Source organism: Phoenix dactylifera, chromosome 16 (genome assembly GCF_051530095.1).
Source record: "Phoenix dactylifera cultivar Ajwa chromosome 16, Ajwa_hap1_PhDact_Kaust_v1.1, whole genome shotgun sequence".
Classification (NCBI taxonomy): Eukaryota; Viridiplantae; Streptophyta; class Magnoliopsida; order Arecales; family Arecaceae; genus Phoenix; species Phoenix dactylifera.
Window position 1 is genome coordinate 2,711,380 of NC_143205.1, and position 19,567 is coordinate 2,730,946.

At 39.7% G+C, this 19,567-nt stretch overlaps 1 protein-coding gene across 3 annotated transcripts; it reads left to right on the plus strand.

Moving 5' to 3' along the window:
* Window positions 1-1,310: 1,310 nt before the first annotated feature.
* On the plus strand, window positions 1,311-19,072 carry LOC103718232 (glycosylinositol phosphorylceramide mannosyl transferase 1-like). 3 transcript variants are annotated; one of them, XM_008806949.6, is made up of 5 exons: window positions 1,311-1,903; window positions 7,291-7,684; window positions 13,635-13,798; window positions 13,876-13,946; window positions 18,447-19,072. In XM_008806949.6, exons 1-5 carry the CDS (start codon window positions 1,572-1,574, stop codon window positions 18,605-18,607), a joined length of 1,122 nt encoding a protein of 373 aa, XP_008805171.4. In that variant the 5' UTR covers window positions 1,311-1,571; the 3' UTR covers window positions 18,608-19,072. The 3 variants fall into 3 exon arrangements, with proteins under 3 accessions (XP_008805171.4, XP_088568434.2, XP_026664705.4); XM_088712308.2 differs by having other exon boundaries at window positions 1,451-1,903; window positions 7,266-7,684; XM_026808904.4 differs by having other exon boundaries at window positions 1,466-1,903; window positions 18,558-19,072.
* The last annotated feature ends 495 nt before the right edge of the window (window positions 19,073-19,567 follow it).

Sequence of the window (19,567 nt, forward strand, 5' to 3'; positions counted from 1 at the left end):
TCCCTGAGAGAGTCGACTCCGCTCTTTCAGGGGACGTCTCCGCTTGTCTGCACTTTATGCGTGGGGACGACTCCGCTTTCTCAGGGTCGACTCCGCTTCCTTATCACCGAAAAAACCATTCTCTGGAAAACCCTGAGAGAGCCGTCTCCGCCATCTTAGGGACGACTCGGGAAGTCTCCTTTTTGCTTGCGGGGACGACTCCGCGTATAGCGGGGACGTCTCGCGCATATCCCTTGAAAAGCGTCTTTCTGCCGCCACTGAGAGAGTCGACTCCGCTACTGAGAGAGTCGACTCCGCTAACGCGGGGACGACTCGACAGGAGCCGGGGACGTCTCCAAGTGTGTCAGTTCTTCCTGCTTGTGCCAGAGACGTCTCTGAAACTATCAGGAGACGTCTCGGCTGTCCCTGAACTTTTCTTTAGCTCAAAATATTCTTCAATAAATTCATAAAAATTATGGAAACTTGCCTAGACATTTCTTAACAATATTCTAAATAAAACACATGAATTTCTCAATTGAATTGTTAAGATATAATGGAATTTTACTCTAGTGTTTTGTATTCATCAAAATCCATTAGGAGGTTAACACCTTCTAACAAAGCTAATATGTCCTCTAAAGAGGCCAAGATCATAGGAACCATGTGGAAGAATTTTCTTATCCTCTATGATATACATATACATAGATAGACATATATATACACACACATATACATATATATAATATTTATATATATACACACACATACACACACACACACACACACATATATATATATATATATATATATACATATAAATATATATACATATATATACATATGGAATTACAAAGACAATAAGAAAGGGAGCACCTACAGATGGTAAAGACATCAAATGCAATGCTTGTAAAAATTACAAAACATAGGGACACAAAATGCTACTTGTTAACCACATCCAACATGGTTAAACCATGGAGGAAGGAAAGCAAGACAACACATCTAACTACTCCTTTTATATCAAGCATCTTTCCTTGAGGAAAAGCCTTCCAAGAGTTGTTTAGAGATGCTATGCTAAAAATGGTAACATGGGGTCGTGAAGGTGAATATATTCATCAAGCGCAAATTTATGAAAGAAATATGGGGAGCATCCAAGTGTGTATCATGCAGCCGGGAGGTTTTGTTTTACCATCTAAACCAATGTTTCATGATTCAATTAATTTTATAATAAAAATATCCGAAAAGTAAAGCTAAAACAGAATTTTTCTTATTTTTTTAATATGAGATTCATACAGAGCTTGGATGCCATAAAAGTCCTGCAAAAAAGTCTTGTTTTCATAAAAAAGCGCTTTCACGTGGATGGTTCTGGAAAAGTGTGGTCATCAACTCACCGACTGACTAACAAACTCCAGACAACGACACGTCACCACGCGTCCCTCCAGCGCGCGAAAAGCAGTGTGGAACGAAGAATAGATCCGATCCCATCTGACGGGCCTATTTTTTTATACCGCACAACGAGAGGAACCCGATTCGATTCGAATTTAGATCTGGGAGCGAGAAGCGCGTCCTCCCCCTCCCCCATTTGATGGAATGCGGCCATGGCCGCCATCATGGGTCTCCGAGACGCCACATCCGTCGCAGCGGCGGCCACCTCCGCCGGCGCCGGAGCCATCGCCTCCGTCGATTCCACCATTGCCGGGTTGCCCTACTCGCCGGCGAAGGAGAAGGCCGCCTCGCGTGGGTTCGGGTACCCTAGCCGCGCCTCGCTTCCGCTGCTTCTCCTCCGGTCCCGGAAGCTCGCCGGCCTCGTCAAGGCCCGGGTCCTTCTCGTCGCCTGCGTTCTCCTCGCTCTCTTCCTCGTCTCTCGCCAGGTGGGGCCCCTCATGGGGTGGAACTACCAGCCTTCCTCTTCCGTCTCCTCTCCTTCCAGGTTTTCTAACCCTTCCCTTCTCTTCTTGTCTCTTCTTCATTATCTTTTCTGTTGTTTCCATAGAAGTGGTGTGATGCAACCGAAGATGGTCTTTTCTATCATGCAGTCTGTTTATAAGATGAGATAGTAGTCAAAATGGTAACTTTTCATATCACGGACTCTGTTTATGGTATTTTATATCATGTAGTCTGTTTATAAGATGAGATAATAGTAAAAAATGGGAACTTTTCATATGACCTGCTCTGTTTATAACAGGAGATGCTATCAAAATGGTTTTTTATATGATTTAGTCTGTTTGTTAGAGAATTTGGTTTTAGTTTGTTGGCACTGTTATGCCCCATCCCAAGATTGTGAGCCGATGGTCACGGCAACTGCCACATACTTATTGAGAACTCTCTCCGTAAGCATGCAAGGCATCTCATTATATCATAATTAAACAACAAAAGAAATTTAAATAATAACATTTAAATGTTAATTAAATAACATAATTAAAAGTCTTACAAAACCACTAATATTCCAAAATCTTGCATCAACTCTAAAATAAAATCTAGTCTAATCAAAATTTGGTCTCAAATCACTCACTTATAATAAATCTCTGAGTCGAGTTAATTCTTCATATCTATAAAAATAGTAAGAAATTGTATAGAGAGTCTAGTAAGTAATGAATATCTTAACTAGACAATTCATATCATAACAGAAGATACAATAGTAAAATTTATTTTTACCACAAAACAGTGTAAAAATATAATCAATTTTGTTTTAAAACACAAATCAATTAAAATCTATATCTTTCAAATATTCGGATACGTAATCATAAATTCGATTTGAAACAAATCATATTCAACTTCTACAGCCTTAAACTATGGCCACACTTATACCGTGTGGCTAGACTATAAATAGAACCACATTTATGTCCTGTGAAGTGGGTCAGAACACCGCACTTATACTCTATGGAGTAGGCCAGAATACCACATTTATATCCTGCGGAGTGGGCCAGAATACCACATTTATATCCTATGGCAGGGCCAGAAATAGAATTAATGAGCTCAATAATAATCGAAGTGCAACTGCATAACCCCCAACTGGCAGGGTCCAAAATATAGTAAGGTTGAGAGTTCAAATCTGATACATATCAGAGTTTTTTTTACAAAATAATATATATATATATATCATATTCCAGTAAATATATATATATATATATATATATATATGTGTGTGATGTAAGATCATTAAAAAATATAACAATGGTTCAACAAATATTACTCCAAATTATATATCTATTTTTCATTCGAAACACTATCTCATAAAATTCATAAATTACATATAAATCGATTAACAATTTTTTTGATGTAATAAAAAAATTCTAGAAAAGGCAGATCATTACTTAGTTTGCAAATGCAATCCAACTAATAGGTTCAATTAATCTTGAAATCTTTTTTAGATCCTAATATTCCAAAATTACACTTTTCATTAGAATTTCGTCATAATAATTTTAAAAATAAAATTTCTAAATTCCAACACCCTTACAGGGGCTAACCAAGTAGGAGTGCCCGACATTTGAGTCGGTCCAATCAAGATGATTTCATTGAATCATGTTCGGACTAGGGCACAAATGATTCAACAACGATCGGGGGTCATTAAATCCAACAGTATTTTGCAAGGAGCAAGGTGGGGGCTGACAAGCTGCTTGACGATCCTAGATCTGGACCCTTCGCCTAGATTGATCCAAAAATTACTAAGAGTCGTACTTACGGAGTTCAATCAACTCTAGAGATAGAAAGTCTAGATAAAGAGAGAAACAAAAAAGAGAAAGGATGGGGAAGAGAGAGAAAGAGGGAGATGAGAGAGAAAATAAGAGAGAGAATAGAGAGAACAAGGAAGAAGAGAGAGAAACTTCTTTCTCTTCTCTCTTCATGAACGGAGAAGTTTCTTTTCCCCTTATCCTTTTCCTTTCCTCCTTCTCGCCACATGTCCAAGGGGGTGGCAGCCATGGTGGCCCAGCTACCTACCAGACGGTAGCCACAGGCGACCTCAACCCTGACCAAACTCGGCGGCTGGTGGCGGCGGAATTGGAAGATGAAGACCGAAATAGGGCACCTCTATTTCAGATGATTGTCCGGCAATTCACTGACTCAAATCGTGATGGTTCACGGCTAAAATACCAGGAGAGAGAGAGAAGGAGACGAGGAGCACTTACCTCGATCCGGCGAGGTGGTTCGGCGGCTCCTTCCGACGACAAATCGAGGAAGAAAATCCGGAAGAGGAGCTCGGGATCGGTGGTTTGATCTTGGGTGAATTTGAAAGAGGAAGAGGTTTTTAAATAGAGAACCCCAGCTTTATCTGGCTAGTCTTTGGATCACGATGAGCTTCTCGATCTTTGACACGATCAAGGTGGAAGAAGACTCCCAGTCAGAGGCTTCTTCCCTGCCTTCCTCACGTGCATCGCATGTGAAGCTTGGCCCAAAATTTGGCTAGGCCGGTCAAATGGATCGGGCCCAGTCCACTGGGTTTCACAGGCACAATCTTAGGAATCCAATTACTGGTGAGTATCGCCCTTGCCAGTGATTGTTTTCTGTTTTTCCTGGTTTAAAGTGTATTATTTGTTATATTGTTGGGGTGATTGGGGGATTGTGTTTTGCCTCTTGTGCAATCGTGCTGAAAGTTGGTGTCAAGTAGTGACATAAATTAGGAATTTTGTAAAGCTCTGTTGGGTCCTATTTTTTCTGCATTTAGCTGTAGAGAAAGGCCATAAAGAGGTCAAGAAAATGGGGAGAAGAGGATTTGGTTAAAGATTGATGGTGGATGGAGCTAGGTAGGTGAATTGGATCAAAGGGGAGAAATTGGTTAAGATGATGTGGCAGGCTGCCAAATTAACTAAGGTGGTTTCTTCTAGCCAAGGAAGGAAATCGGACACCATTTCATTCTGTCGATGGGGCTAACTTTGAATCGAGATAAAAGCAAAAGTAAAAGAAATACATATCAGTTTAAATTGCCATAAAAACAAAAGTAAAAGCAAAAATTTATGCCACAGTGGAAGCTTTTTAAAATTTTCTTCTCAAGAACTTCTCGTTCTTGATACTTTTGCCATACAAAATTACAAAATTAGTGCTTTTGTGCTTACCAGTGGATCTATATCTTTTTATCAGTTAACAAATAAGTGTAGGCCTGTTACACTCTGGTCTGTCAGTACAAAGAGGGTAGATATCAAGAAAACGTCCCTGGAAAGACTATCCTATTCTTTTGCCAATTTGAATTAGAAAAATTAAGCCTTGGTGCATAAAAGTGAAATATCAACTACAATCTTTTAATATGCCCTGCTTAAATTGTATCTGTTCATCCTATTTACAAGACTCTTTTAATTAGATTAGTTGTGAAAGTTGTATTTTTCTAGGCCAAGTACAGAATGCTTGGATCAGCATTCTAATGCATAATTTTTTTTGTCAGAAGACTGTGTTCCATTTTCTGCAGATGCCCCTATGTTTTTGTTGGTTCATTCAGTTGCTTCCATGTTCCCTATTTCAGATCCTCCTTGTTGTACACCTACTTCAGCTTCAGTTTCTCTTTTATTTAAAGGCAGTTAATGTCTCACTAGATCCAACCTTAAATGTTGTACAAAAGAAATTAACTTTTTTTTGTGTATACAAGTGATTGATGAATGAAGTAAATTATTTTCATAATAAATCTTCTAAGGGTTTGGGCCTGTGGTTTAGGTGGTTGGCAATGATATTGTAACTCTAAGGTTGTTGGTGGTGTTTTAGTTGCCAATTTTGGAAACAGAAGTTAGCCTGGGAACTGAGTATGCATTTTTGGGATCTAAAATGTAACTAGAATTGAGCATCGAGAGACCCTGAGAAGTTGGTCAACTGTTTAAAGGAGGTGAAATTGAAGGTTAAAAAAATGGAAATCCAGACTGTAGGAGCTTGGAACCTAGTGAAGAAAATTATTGTTCTTGTTATCTTGGTAGTGTTGTACGACTTACCTGGATTAGTTGATTAGCCTGAGAAGAGATAAAATAAAAATGAGCTGAGAACCTGGAATCATGGTGTCAAATTGTTCCTGAGATCCATAAAAGAACACACACTGTGTGTTGTTTGAAAACACTATGATAATAGTAAAACTAATTCACTATCTAAAATAATTTACAAGGCAATTAGTGTTATGTAATTAGATGACATGGTTGTCATTCGCGATTGTGTTCAAGGTAATTCAACTGGATAGGCAACAAATAAACCAGTAAGTTGATCACCATGGGATTTAATAAAGCATATTTGATTCTTACACTAATTTCAGACTTAAGACTTGCTGGATATCACATATCACAAATTGTAGAACATATCTCAGTTTGCCCTGATAATGAGTGCAGAGATTTCCAACATTTTCAAAACCCAAAATCCAAGGTACTTAGGCAATGTCGGGCAATACAGCAAACCTACCCTGGGAAAGGAAAAACATTTACATAACACAAATAAAAACCCATTTGAGATGATGTGGACATGTCTAATTTAGTAGCATTACAGTCTTAATGATTCTGGTCTTGTAATCCAGTTGAAGATTTAGGAGAGACTGAAGGGGACTTGATCAAAGTATTTTAAAGGCATCTGAATACAATTCTTGAGGGAGTTGGCCATTGGTTAGAAACTTATGCGTTGTAATTAAAGCTGGCATCAAATACTTTGCACAAATATTGTTGTTTTGTTTATGTGGAACAGAAACTGGGAGCTGATACTGTCTTCAGAGGCTGGTTTCAGCTTCTCTGCATTTAACCTGATAATATTGACTGTTGCTATTTACCAGTAAAGTGAAAAAACCATGTAGAAGTGGTGTATTCTTAATAATTTCTTGTCTAGATTACAAAATTATTAAATGTATTTGACTTTTCCAGAAATATTATTTTCGTATGGTTGCTTGTCTTTGCTGGAAAAAATTATTATGAAAAAAATTCCTTGATCTAGCTTTTTGGTCAAACCTAGAAGTTGAAAATGGAACTTCAAATGATTATGATCTGAGATTGTGCTATTATTCATCTGTTGATTCTTAAAGAGCTTGCAAACATGAAGTTTTTTTTTTCCTATGAATCTTAAGCCTGGTGTAGTACTTCATTCGACTATCTATATGCGTTCTTGATGCTGATGCATTTTCAGTTTTCCATGATGTTAACATTTCTTTGAGGAGATGACTTATGCAATATATGTTTAAGTGTTTTACCCTATTATTGAATTTATTTTTTTCTGAGATTTATAAGAAGAAGTTATCTGGTTTACAATCTGCTATTGAAGTATTTTATTTACCTTTGCAAGCTTATTTTGGCTTTCATGAAGTTATGTTTTGTTTTTTGTGTGCGCTGTCATTTGTAATTATACAGATTAAATGGCAAAACGTGCTTTTAGGGGTGGTTACACGGTACTGATAAACACTTGGAAGCGCAATTCTCTTCTCAAGCGATCTGTGGCTCATTATTCATCTTGTTTACGGGTTGATGCAATACATGTAGTCTGGAGTGAAAGTGATCCGCCATCAGAAAGCCTTAAAGCCTATCTCAGGAAGATAGTGTTTTCACAGTCCCAAAGTGCCCGTAAACCAAACTTCAGATTTGAACTGAATGAGGAAGATAATCTGAATAATAGATTTAAGCCCATTGGGGACCTCAAAAATGATGCAATCTTTTCAGTAGATGATGATGTAATTGTTCCTTGTCCCACTTTGGATTTTGCATTCGCAGTATGGCAAAGTTCTCCGGACACAATGGCGGGATTTGTTCCACGCATGCATTCACTGGCTGAGGTTAGCTAAATTCTGCATTTTATTGATCATTTTTTAGCTGATCTTATGGCATCATATTGTTTTTGTGAGGCTCGAGGTTTGATAATGAATTCTTTTTGAATATGTAAGAAAAAGAGAGAACAAATTTGGACTTGTTCACTTACTCCTGTTTAGGAAATTGTAATCTATTTTATGCTACCCTCTGGCTTTAATCCAATGTTTCAGTACACATTTAGATTTGGACATGGGTGTGACACTCGGGCATCTTAAATAAGTTCCTGAATATTATAAGGATCCAGCCTGGACATTTGCATGCACCTGTTGCTCATACATAAGTCCATGAAACATAGGTTATAATATACCAAGTACTTCTGTTGTATCTGTGACTTTGAAATAGTTACAGATATGCAACATATACATTTCCATATCCTGGTGTTTAAATGCCATGTGAATGCTGATTTCTTTTTGGAAAAGCATGAAGTTCCAGCATATTATGGTCCCTGGCCCCAATTCATAGATGATGCCAGGCTTGTTTAACTTTAGAATTCTTTAACATGCAATAGATATTATGTAATTTTACTCCTTGGTTAATCTCCTAAAGTCGAGCCTTTTTTAGCACTTGGCCTTGACTGCTCTCTTCCTCCTACCAAAAAAGGGGAACTATTCTCTTCCTGAACTCTCCCTCCCTTTCACCTGGTAATGAAAATCTTGTCCCTATCTTAATTATCTAACATATAGGTTGACAAATTCACCCTTGTTTGATGGGTATTTTTTCAAAATTTTTGTCATTTTGTTGTTCCCCTGGAAATTATATTACTGAAAGAATCAGTTTATTCCACAAATGCAAGAGGATAATGACATATGAAATCTATTGAGATGGGGAGAACATTACTTGTGATGAAAATGTGATCAATACATCATAGCAAGTTACTCTTCTATTGAGCTGGCTTCTTATCAGATGGATGCTGGTTAGGACCAATCTAGCTGCTTGGCTGCACTGATTTAACATGATGATTTCTCTCTTACACTCCACTTCTTTTTTGAGAAACCGACTCACATCTCACAAGCAAGCATGAAACAACCTAGCATTTGTTTCAATTATACGATCCCCTATGTGAGTTATACTGAACTTTGTATTTATTTTCTCACTATAGATCAGTATGCCTCTTTGTAAATTAACCTTCATTTTTTTCCATCTTTTGATTGTTCAATGATTTTTTCTATATTATTAAGAATTGTTACATATATTCGTGATTATCAACTGAATGAGAAAGTTAAGGAGATCTATGGAATGTGATCTAGAGGTGCATGTGATCTAGAGGCATAGAAGCTTGCACCTTTGAATGGTAAAAGATCAATTGAAGCAGCATTGGTTATAGGCAAAACAAACAAAACATCATATAGGCTTATTCAGGGGGTGCTATGTTGGGCCAGAAAACAAGAAAAAGGTCTATTCACAGGCTGAAGCCATCAATCTTGATCAACCATTGACAACCAATGTCAATGTCTAAATGGTGGTGGTGCTCAATGAATTTCAGAGAGTATTGATAGAAGCTTGAGATAACAGAGCTTTGCATCTTTGGATAGCAATAAAGTAATAAGAGGGAAACAAGATCTATAAAACAAAGTGAATTTTGTTGTGGTAGAAAACCTATAGACAGACTTGGTATGAATCTGTACCCTGGACACGGTTATCAAAACCAGGCTGGACTGGTCGGTTGAACCAGAAAACCAGTGAATGGCCTCTGGTCCAGTTCTCTTTTGTTATAGGACTGGATATGCAGTCAACCTGGTGAAACCTGCCTGAGGCAGGTTCATCTTGATGCAAGCAAACCGAGCAGGTATCGGTGACTTGAATGCCTGCTTTTCACTTATGGAAACAATTGGCTAAATAGTAGCTAGTCAATGATTTCAAGATTTCATTAGGGAAGATTGTAGTGCTTCGCACTGATAAAAGTTAACCATCTTGGCAAAAAAGGAAGGAAAAGAAAGAATTATCAATTCATATAACTTTTTGATTTTCTTAATTTCATATGTAATATCATTTATGTGTTCACTTGCACGCATTCACATGACATTGGTTGGGCATTTATTTGAATAGATTTGAACTATTAATGAAAATAATGTCATTTTCATATTTAATTATACATTTTTCATATTTATGTTTACTGAATTAAGCATGTTTAGTGAAAATTAAAATATAAAATCTATTTTTCCTTAATTTTGTATTCACATAAATATAAACCAATAAAATATATACCTCATGTCAACTCAACTAAGCCTTAATCCCAAACTAGTTGGAATTGTCTATACATCATATAGAAATCTAGTTGTAATTTTTTTATTATAAAAAGGTAATTATCTAGCTATGGTTTTGGCAATTTGGGTCCCTAGAGGGACGGACTAGGGACAAATCTAACTTTTGGCATGCTTTTGCACAAAGTTGTTGCCGCAGGACTTGGCTCGAGCCATTGCACTTGTTAGCCTAAGCCTTTTGCCATTGCATCAAGTAATGGCCCTATTTGTAGTTTTTTTTGTAGTATTTATATTTATATTTTAACTTTACTATTCTTGTTTTTATCGCTATATCTATTTTCATAATAGTTTTAATCATTTTTATTGACCCATTGTTGGATCAGTAACCTAGTTACCCACTTTCCTCACCGATTCAACTTTCGGCCTGAGGGTCTGATAACTATGATTCTGGAATTGTATGTGGAGAGAACAAGAACTAATGTTGAAACTAAGGTTTGTTAAATTAGGCTGAACCACCCAGTTCAGGCAGTACCGAACCGACCTGGTGCGAAACCAAGTTGGTTCGCTATTTAAAATCGGTTCCATCCCCTACAGGCCGGAACCGAAATGGGACCGGCCAGAACCGGTCCTTTTCGGGCCAAAACCGGACGGTTCGATGCCGACTCGGTGCGAATCAGTCGGTTCGATGCTGACTCGGTACGAATCAGTCACTTCGCACCGAGTAAAGCTGCACTGTGGCAACCGGTCCCTTTCGGGCCGGAACCGGATAGTTCGATGCCGACTTGGTGCGAATCGGTCGGTTCGCACCAAGTCAAGATTATTGCCACAATGCAGCCGCTGTGGCATTATATAATGCCACAGTGACCACAAGATGGCTTTAAAAGCTCCTTCAGTGGTGTTGGAAAAGTTCGAAAAGGCCTTCCCAACGTAATTTGACACAGAGCCAGAGCTTTTTCTTTCCAAAAAATCTACAAACAACACCGATTCAGGCTATCGGAAGAAAGAGCCAAGGCTAAATAAGGCGTGCTTCCTCTTTTCTACCAAGAGTCATACGGTTTGCTACCAATTACATTGCACTTGATAGCCTTCTTGAGAAGAAAGCAGCCCTACGTTAGATGTTTGTCAGTCCTGAGTGGCAAAATAGTAGATATGCCTAGCACGACATTGAAGGAAGCAGTGTCGAAGACTTGGTGACGAGGCAAATATTCTGACAATGGGCCACTGCGATAGTGAAGGCTATCAGACCATTGTATGAAGTGCTTCGGACTGTGTATAGCAAGAGGTACCTTCATATGTGCTTTCTGTATCACATGATAGAGTAAAGGCTCAGATCATGGAGGCAGATCTAACCCATGCCCAAGAGTACATCAGCATTATTGAGCAACAATGGGACTACCAAATAGATAGGGACTTGCATCTAACATGTAAGCAAGAAGATTAAAAATTAGACTACTTTTGTACTTGTATAATTGTACTAAGACAGTCTCCTTTATGTGCAGCATACTACCTGAACCCTTGGTTCCAGTACAGCGTAACTGAAATTGGTATGGATGACGAACTTCTAGCCACTCTAAGTAATGTCATTTACAAGATGGAGCCTGATCTAGAAGTTGCAACACTATGTCTAGAAGAGGTAACTTAACTTAAGTGACATGTATAAGTTAACTGGTATCTTCTATTATTAATATAGTACAACACGGTTCTTTTTCATAAACCAAATTATTTAGAGAGGGTAGTGACAGCTTTGGACAACAAGCAGTTGTCGTTAAGAAAAGTATGAATTCGAGAATGTTACATATCAGGAGGATATTTATCTGGCGTTAGATGGTTACTAATATAGTACTATCTTATATCTATTTTTCTTCAATATTTTTGTAGCTGAATGGCGGATTCATTTTGGATTGTCTGTGAAAAATCTTAAGCGGGTTGCTATCCGAATCTTCTCGCAGAAGGTCTTTTTGAGTGGCTGTGAGCGCAACTGGTCTACCTTCACCCTCACAGAAGCGCCTTAACGATCCTGTATATGTTCACTACGATCTGAGGTTGAAGCTAAAGTGCATTCAGGAGGAAGTAGAGCTTAAGTATACAAATCTAATCCATAGTGCTTTCGTTGATGATGAGGATGATCCTTTGATCGAAAGGCTTGTGGATTAGCAGCAGGAGGTTGAAGCTAAAGTGCATTCAGGAGGAAGTAGAGCTTAAGTATACAAATCTGATCCATAGTGCTTTCGTTGATGATGAGGATGATCCTTTGATCGAAAGGCTTGTGGATTAGCAGCAGGAGCCAAAGCTTGACGAGCCAAGATTGCCTCTACGACCGGCCAGCTTCGTAGCCAGCAAGGCTAGGGTCTATGCAGGGCAATGGGCTGAGCGTAATATTCCACGCATTCCTACAGCTGATTAGCCAAAACCACAGGGAAGCCAATCACCATATGACTTCTTATCCGAGACATCCTCTTAGAAATATGATCGAGAGATGCTTAGAAGAGGCTACTACGCTATCCGGTTGACTCGGTTAGGAGGACAGCTAGGTAGAGAGGGGCATAAAGGTAAAAAGGCAGCTGTCCAACACACCAAAAAAATAAAAGACACCTGCAACGCCAATGAAGAGTGTCGAAGAGGAGTTCTGGAACAACAGCGATAGCAGTTCTAGTGGTTATGTTTTTGCTGGCCATGGAGGGAGTGAAGGACAAGAGACCATTATTTATGAGACAGCCGCATGGTGGTCTTCGATATACCCGTAAGTTTCAGTTTATGCATACATACTACATAGGATAGGGACCATGGTGCACGATCTGATAGAGCCCGCGAAAATACGATTGCATATAGGAGACAGGCTCTTTGAGTTCATTCAGGAGGACACGATGCAGCTATAAATAACCTCGCACATGGAGTGGGATCCATAGACGTATAGGTTTTGAGTCGTATACTGGATCCTATTATCCACAACCACGGCTGCCTATGACCCATACGAATACGGGTATGGATATCATGCGTCTGAGGCATCTTTCGGTGGCTACTATCCTACGCAGTCTGGAGCATCTCACCGGTCGGATTTTGTTGCCGGCATTTTCGGATGCGCCCTTTCTACATCCATATTATTAATCAGAAGACACCTTTCAGAACCAGAGCTTCAGTGAGAGATCTGAGAGTGCTTATAACCCGACACGTGTTTCTTATGGGATGAATGTACAAAACTATAATGTTGCTTGGTTAATGGGGTGGGTTGATGTGCCTCTTGACTATGCTTATGATTCAGATATCTACGAAACCTATCGCCACTCGACCCAATTTTATATATCAATATGTATGTTGTACTTTAAATGTATATAAGTGATTGTATTATTTTATATTTTTCACATCACTATTTGAATTGAGAATATTTTATGTCGTTCCTTGTAGCATGCAGCATCTCACTAATCATTTTATGATTTGTCTAATTTTAAAACAAGAAAATGCATCATTAGGTTAAACCGGGATCATAGAAATACCAAAAAAATATCAAGAAAATACCAAAAAAATTATCAAATTACACTTAAAATCATTGAAAAATTTCAAAAAGAGTGATTACCAATTAAATATTTTTGAAAAGTAAAAAAAATTGGGCATGCCGGTAGCCATACCGGTTCCGATCCGGTACCGAACCGGTCCGGTTGAAACAACATGTTGTAGGAAGAATCCAAGAATTTACTCTTGACAGTTTTTGTTATTGCAGGAAAATGGTATGCCATATTATAGATATGGAGGCTGGTGGTCAGTATGGTGGATGGGTGCTTACAGTATGGTTCTGTCAAAAGCAGCATTTTTCCACCGAAAGTACTTGGACCTGTACACCTACAAGATGCCATCATCTATTCGTAAATATGTAACCAGGGAAAGGTCCACTTCAAGCATCGGCTCTATTGTTTTGATGTTAGCTTTGCATTTTCATCTGTTGACTTCTACGATTCTTGTAGGAACTGTGAAGACATTGCTATGTCGCTGCTCATTGCCAATGCCACTGGAGCTCCTCCTATCTGGGTGAAAGGTAGGACTGAATTCTATGCAGCAGTTTTCAGTTTTATGTGCATGTTTGTAACACCAATAGCACCTTATCTCCCGCTACAAATGGCCTCGGGCATCAGCTAAAAACCAAAATGATATTATAAAGCACAACATTTAGTTTATTAAAAATTCGAACTATTTTTGAAAAGTTCAAGGTCAATCTGAAAGGGTTTATAGCAAATTTGGATATGCAATTTGTGAATGAACGTATATTACCTGACAATGAGATGCAATATCTTGGTAACTATGATTTTCTGATGAATTCGCTGGCAGAAGCTACAACTCCATTCTTTTCTGTTCACAGTTTTTGTTAACATCATTTTCTGGAACGTTGTGTCGGCCGATTACAATGATGGAAAAAAAAGAAGGAAAAGTTATTTAAAAATGTTATCTTTGTCTTGTCTAATCAAAAGACCTTTCTATGGCAATCTTGGTTATTTCTTGGCGGATTTATAAAGTTTTGTATTGCAGTTTAGATGTTAATAAGAAATCGGATATTGTCCAGTCACTGAAATTTGTTGCTTAATATGCTGTTGCTTAGAATCATTGTCACTTTCCCACTAAAATTGATTATTTCAATTTACCTTGTATTGAGACTAGGTTAGATACTTGATGTACCTTTTGTCCATAAATAAAGATACTGAATAGATGAGCTGCTGTCTGACGGTTAGCGTAGTCAAAACTTGTTGCAGAAGTGCAGATGACATAGACTATGCAACAGACTATTTGATGAGGTAAAAAAAGATTGGGAAGCTGATAATATAACTTACCTCAATCTGGAAGCAAACTCTCTTACTGAAACTTCTATTCATGAAAAGGATCTCAAGATGCATATACAATTATGGTGGTTCAGTCATGTGAAGTGTTTAGTTGTTCCATCTTTTAGGAAAGTCTTTCTGCATGGAAGCATAGATGTTAAACACCACCTCTGTCATTTATGCAAAATCTTTTTAACTAGTTTTCTTGTCAATTTAAGGGCTAGACCTTTACAAATCAAGAACATACAGCCACTTGCTGTTATTTGATGTCACCAGTTATCTTTTGTGTGCTTAAGCATGTGTACCTAGAAAACTAATTTATTATGATTAGCAAAACAAATATAGGAAAACTTGTCAGATTAAATAATGAAAGAATATTTGGACCTCAGTGTCAGTAATAAAATCAAAATTCGTTCTGACATTATTAAATCATTTTTCACAATCTAATTAAAAGAAATCTAATGAAAACCTTTTCATTCCCACTTCACTATTAAACCATTTGAAGTTAGTCTTTCTTCATTATTTAGCATTATCTTTTTTTATAAATGATGGGAGAGCATGCTTGGAGTTATCGTATTGTTCATGAGCTGGTGTCAAACTTCTCTTTTCAACTTACAGGATGCTTTTGTTGGCCAAGAATAAGCAAGATAGTCCATGTGCTACTAAAGATAGTCCAAGGTAGAAAACAAAACACATCAAGTCAAATCAAACTTGCAAGACTAAGCGAAGTAAGCCATACACTCTAAAAACCAAACTAACAGCCCCTAGGCCATATCTAATGCTCACTTGAAAGCTAAAACTCTTAAGGCCTAAAGGATATCTATGATCCAAAGATAATGGGGGGAAAACATCTTTAAAGCTTCCAAGAAGGCAAGAACACTAATATGTAACTGGTAAGGTTCATGATATTAGAACATAGGGACATAAAGGAAGAGAGTTTCCAAGGCATGAGTCTTTAAGCCATAGGTATAGACATTTTAACCCCTTTTTTTTTTATCATTGCTTCTCTTGGAACTTGTTAAGATTCAAAATGAGGATCAACATGCAATTCAGGTTTAACGCATTGATTCCTCATGAGTAGGGAACATGCCCATAAAGAAGCTCATCTTGGATCCTAGTCTTGATAATTTTTCACAAAGAGCGGACGGTTGAATCCTAATCCTAGTTATTTTAGGCAAAGTGTCATTGTAAGAATAGTGAAAGGGGCATTTTGGGCACATAAATTTTTGCACAAACTCATGCTAAGGGTTTAAAACAGCGTATGCCGAACCGGCCCGTACCGGCCGGTACAAACCGGTCCGTACCGGCCGGTACGGGCCGGTACAAACCGGTCCGGCCAGCTACCGGTATGGCGGAGCCGTGGAAACCGGTACAGGCCGGTTCCTTGCCGGAGACGAAGAAGGCGAGGAGAAAAAGAGGGAGCACAGGGAAGAGAGGGAGGGAGCCCACCTTCCGCCGCCATCGGAGAGCCGCGGAGGGGCGTCGGAGGCCGGTGGGGGGCGGCGGAGCCGGGCGGGGGACGGGGGAGCCCGCAGGGGCGCTGCGGTGGCGGCCGAAGGTGGGCTCCCTCCCTCTCTTCCCCGCGCTCTCTGGTTCTCTTCTTCTTCCCCGGTTCCGGCGGGGAAGAGCTTCCCGGTTCGTACCGCCCGGAGCACGGTACGAACCGGCCCGTACCGGTCCGGTAGGCAACCGGTACGCCTACCGGACCCGGTACGGTGGACCTTGGTTTAAAATAATAAAGATCTTATCAACATGGAGAATATATACAAATAATAACGATAAAGATGCAAAAAGATAAACAGAGAAATTTAAAAATTTATTGTTCTTGAGTAAATAGTAATAGAGCCATATGCAAGCATTTGCAGTCAAAATCTGCTATCAATTGTAGGGTGGATCACACTTGTCAAAGTTGCACATGGCTGAGGAGAGGAGCTGTACAATGCTCGGAGGCACAATCCATATGGCCTCCTTTGGACTAAAAATACAATTTCCATGTCCACAGTGAGATGATGGCCTCCTTTGGACTGAGGAGAGAGTTAGGAGGAAAGAATTAGGGTCTCCTGATCACAGGTAGGTGCCAGCCATTAGATTGACAGAATCAGTGTTTATAGATTAATGTAGATAGCCTGTCAGGACTCCAGTATCATAATTTTATTAGTTCTGAATACTACCATTTTTAACAGAGAGAATGAGTGGGAGGGATCAAGGATAGAGAAAGATGTTGACCGGAGAGAATAGAGGGAAGATGCTTGGTGTGCAATCATTAAAATATGCAGAAAACAGAAAAATTTTCAGAATAGAGTGTGAAGGACTATTTATGCACAACTTTTAAATGGAGAAGTAGGAGAGAAACTTTATTCCTTAGAATTTTAAGAGTAGGATTTATTTACATTTTGTATGAAGTAGAAAGGAAGGAGGGTAGTGTCAGAGTGAGTGGGAGAAGTTATTTAGATTAATCAAAAGGAGATGATCAGAGAAGCAGAGAATTTAAAGAGTGTTATTTAGGCTTATTGTCAGCATATTTGAATTTTCACATAAAAGGAATATTGGCAAAATTATATAGGTTTTAGGATTAATTATCTGGTAGAGTAGCTTTTGCTTTGATGGAACTGGATTTTGCTGTTACAACTACATTCTTTAGAATAAAATTTGCAATTTCAGCCGGCAATGTATTTTAAAAACTGAGCTCCTTTCCTCATGGAATATCTCGGATTTGCAGCAAGATAGATATATGCACATCTTACCTATGGAGCCTTTATTTGTATTCGTTACTTCGTAGTTTGTTTGCAGCAGATAGAACCAGCGTATGCCGAACCGGCCCGTACCGGCCGGTACGGGCCGGTACAAACCGGTCCGGCCAGCTACCGGTACGGCGGAGCCGTGGAAACCGGTACAGGCCGGTTCCTTGCCGGAGACGAAGAAGGCGAGGAGAAAAAGAGGGAGCACGGGGAAGAGAGGGAGGGAGCCCACCTTCCGCCGCCATCGGAGAGCCGCGGAGGGGCGGCGGAGCCGGGCGGGGGACGGGGGAGCCCGCGGGGGCGCTGCGGAGGCCGCGGCCGCGGCCGCGTCACTGTTTCGAAAGAAACAGAGGACGCGGCCGCGTTTTTTAATTTGGGGATTTTAAGTGAAGTCGGCAAATCGGTTGCCGACTTCACTTAAAAATCTCCAAATTTTTTAATTTGGGGACTTTTAAGTGAAGTCGGCAACCGATGTGCCGACTTCACTTAAAATCCCCAAATTAAAAAACGCGGCCGCGGCCTCCGCAGCGCCCCCGCGGGCTCCGCCGCCCCCCGCCGGCCTCCGCCGCCCCCCGCCGGCCTCCGACGCCCCTCCGCGGCTCTCCGATGGCGGCCGAAGGTGGGCTCTCTCCCTCTCTTCCCCGCGCTCTCTCTGATTCTCTTCTTCTTCCCCGGTTCCGGCGGGGAAGAGCTTCCCGGTTCGTACCGCCCGGAGCACGGTACGAACCGGCCCGTACCGGTCCGGTAGGCAACCGGTACGCCTACCGGACCCGGTACGGTGGACCTTGGATAGAACAGTCCCATTTTCATTTATATGCAACTTTAAAATGATCTAGGTTTTAGTTGTAAGCATCTCAAGCCTTACAACTGCAATCTAGAAAGTTAAATAAAATTGGAGAAAGCACTGTCCCCAGTTTGGGGAATATCATAGATTCATATCAAGACACTGTGCTATTTCTTATTCATATGGTGGAATTATTATTACAGGTAAGATATATGAGATTGGTAGCTCTGGTATCAGCAGCTTGAAGGATCATAACAAGAGGAGGAATAAATGCCTCAATGACTTCTTTTCCCTTTATGGATCTGTGCCTTTAGTACCTACCAGCATGAAGGCTGTAGATGCACGAGAAGAATGGTTCTGGTAGCACAATCAACATATCCCAACTTATTGGAGATCACATTTGTATGTCGAATGCATTACAACCAACGTGCGCATGCAGCTGGGATCTCACATTGTGGACTTGCATCAAGTTAGGTAGTTTGCTCTTCTGGACAACATCTACCTCCACTGTAGTAATAAATTACCATGATATTGCAATGTAGGAAATATGTGACACCATGTTGTCTTCATATTGTAGTGGCTAGGGAGATGCCTCATGTTTGGCCCCCGCTATGAAACACTGACTGGTGCCTTGTTTGTTTGTATGTGAGTGTTGGAAGTGAGTTCATGAAATTAAGGAGTGAGTTATATGAGCTCACTTCTTTGGGTGTTTGGTTTGATATAAAAATGTCAGGTTTGCACAAGTATTTTATTTTTATATTTGTATTCTAATTCTTGTATGCAAATATTGAAGAGATTTGAGACGTAATAACTAATATTTTTTGAATAATTTAAGAGTGGATGGCTTTATAGCTAGACTATATTATTATCTTTACACAAAAAATGTGGTATCCCTGTACGATAAAATGCTTGCTCATGCTTTCCCCTGGTGCCCAGTTGCTTCCTGTAGTCACGGCATTAACAAAGAAAAAGAAATATATATGTAAATGTAATATACGGATTATAACTAACAGGAAAAAGCTTTACCATACTACTGTCTTGAGGGCTGGAATCGGGTCAGGCTGGGCTATGCCCCTGATCGAGTTTTATCTGCAGTTTTTCTCAGGCTTTGGCGGGGCATACTCTCGAAAACCCTAGCCCGGACTTGACCCAAAACTCGATTTGGCTGACCTGATTGAGCCTGTTCCAGCTAAAACATTTGGCTGATCTGATGGGAACCCAATTGCTTGGATGTTAACTTTCTAGGATCCTCGTTCATCGGTCCAAAAGACATATCTAGTACAATTAATTTTCAATGGAATGAAAAAGGATATATCTGGTATAA

Bases quoted from the DNA above. Each gene is read 5' to 3' on its own strand.
- LOC103718232 (XM_008806949.6), top strand. From the start codon at position 1,572: ATGGCCGCCATCATGGGTCTCCGAGACGCCACATCCGTCGCAGCGGCG. The intron at 1,904-7,290 runs GTTTTCTAACCC...ACGTGCTTTTAG, and splicing joins TCCGTCTCCTCTCCTTCCAG to GGGTGGTTACACGGTACTGA. The intron at 13,947-18,446 runs GTAGGACTGAAT...TTATTATTACAG, and splicing joins TCCTCCTATCTGGGTGAAAG to GTAAGATATATGAGATTGGT.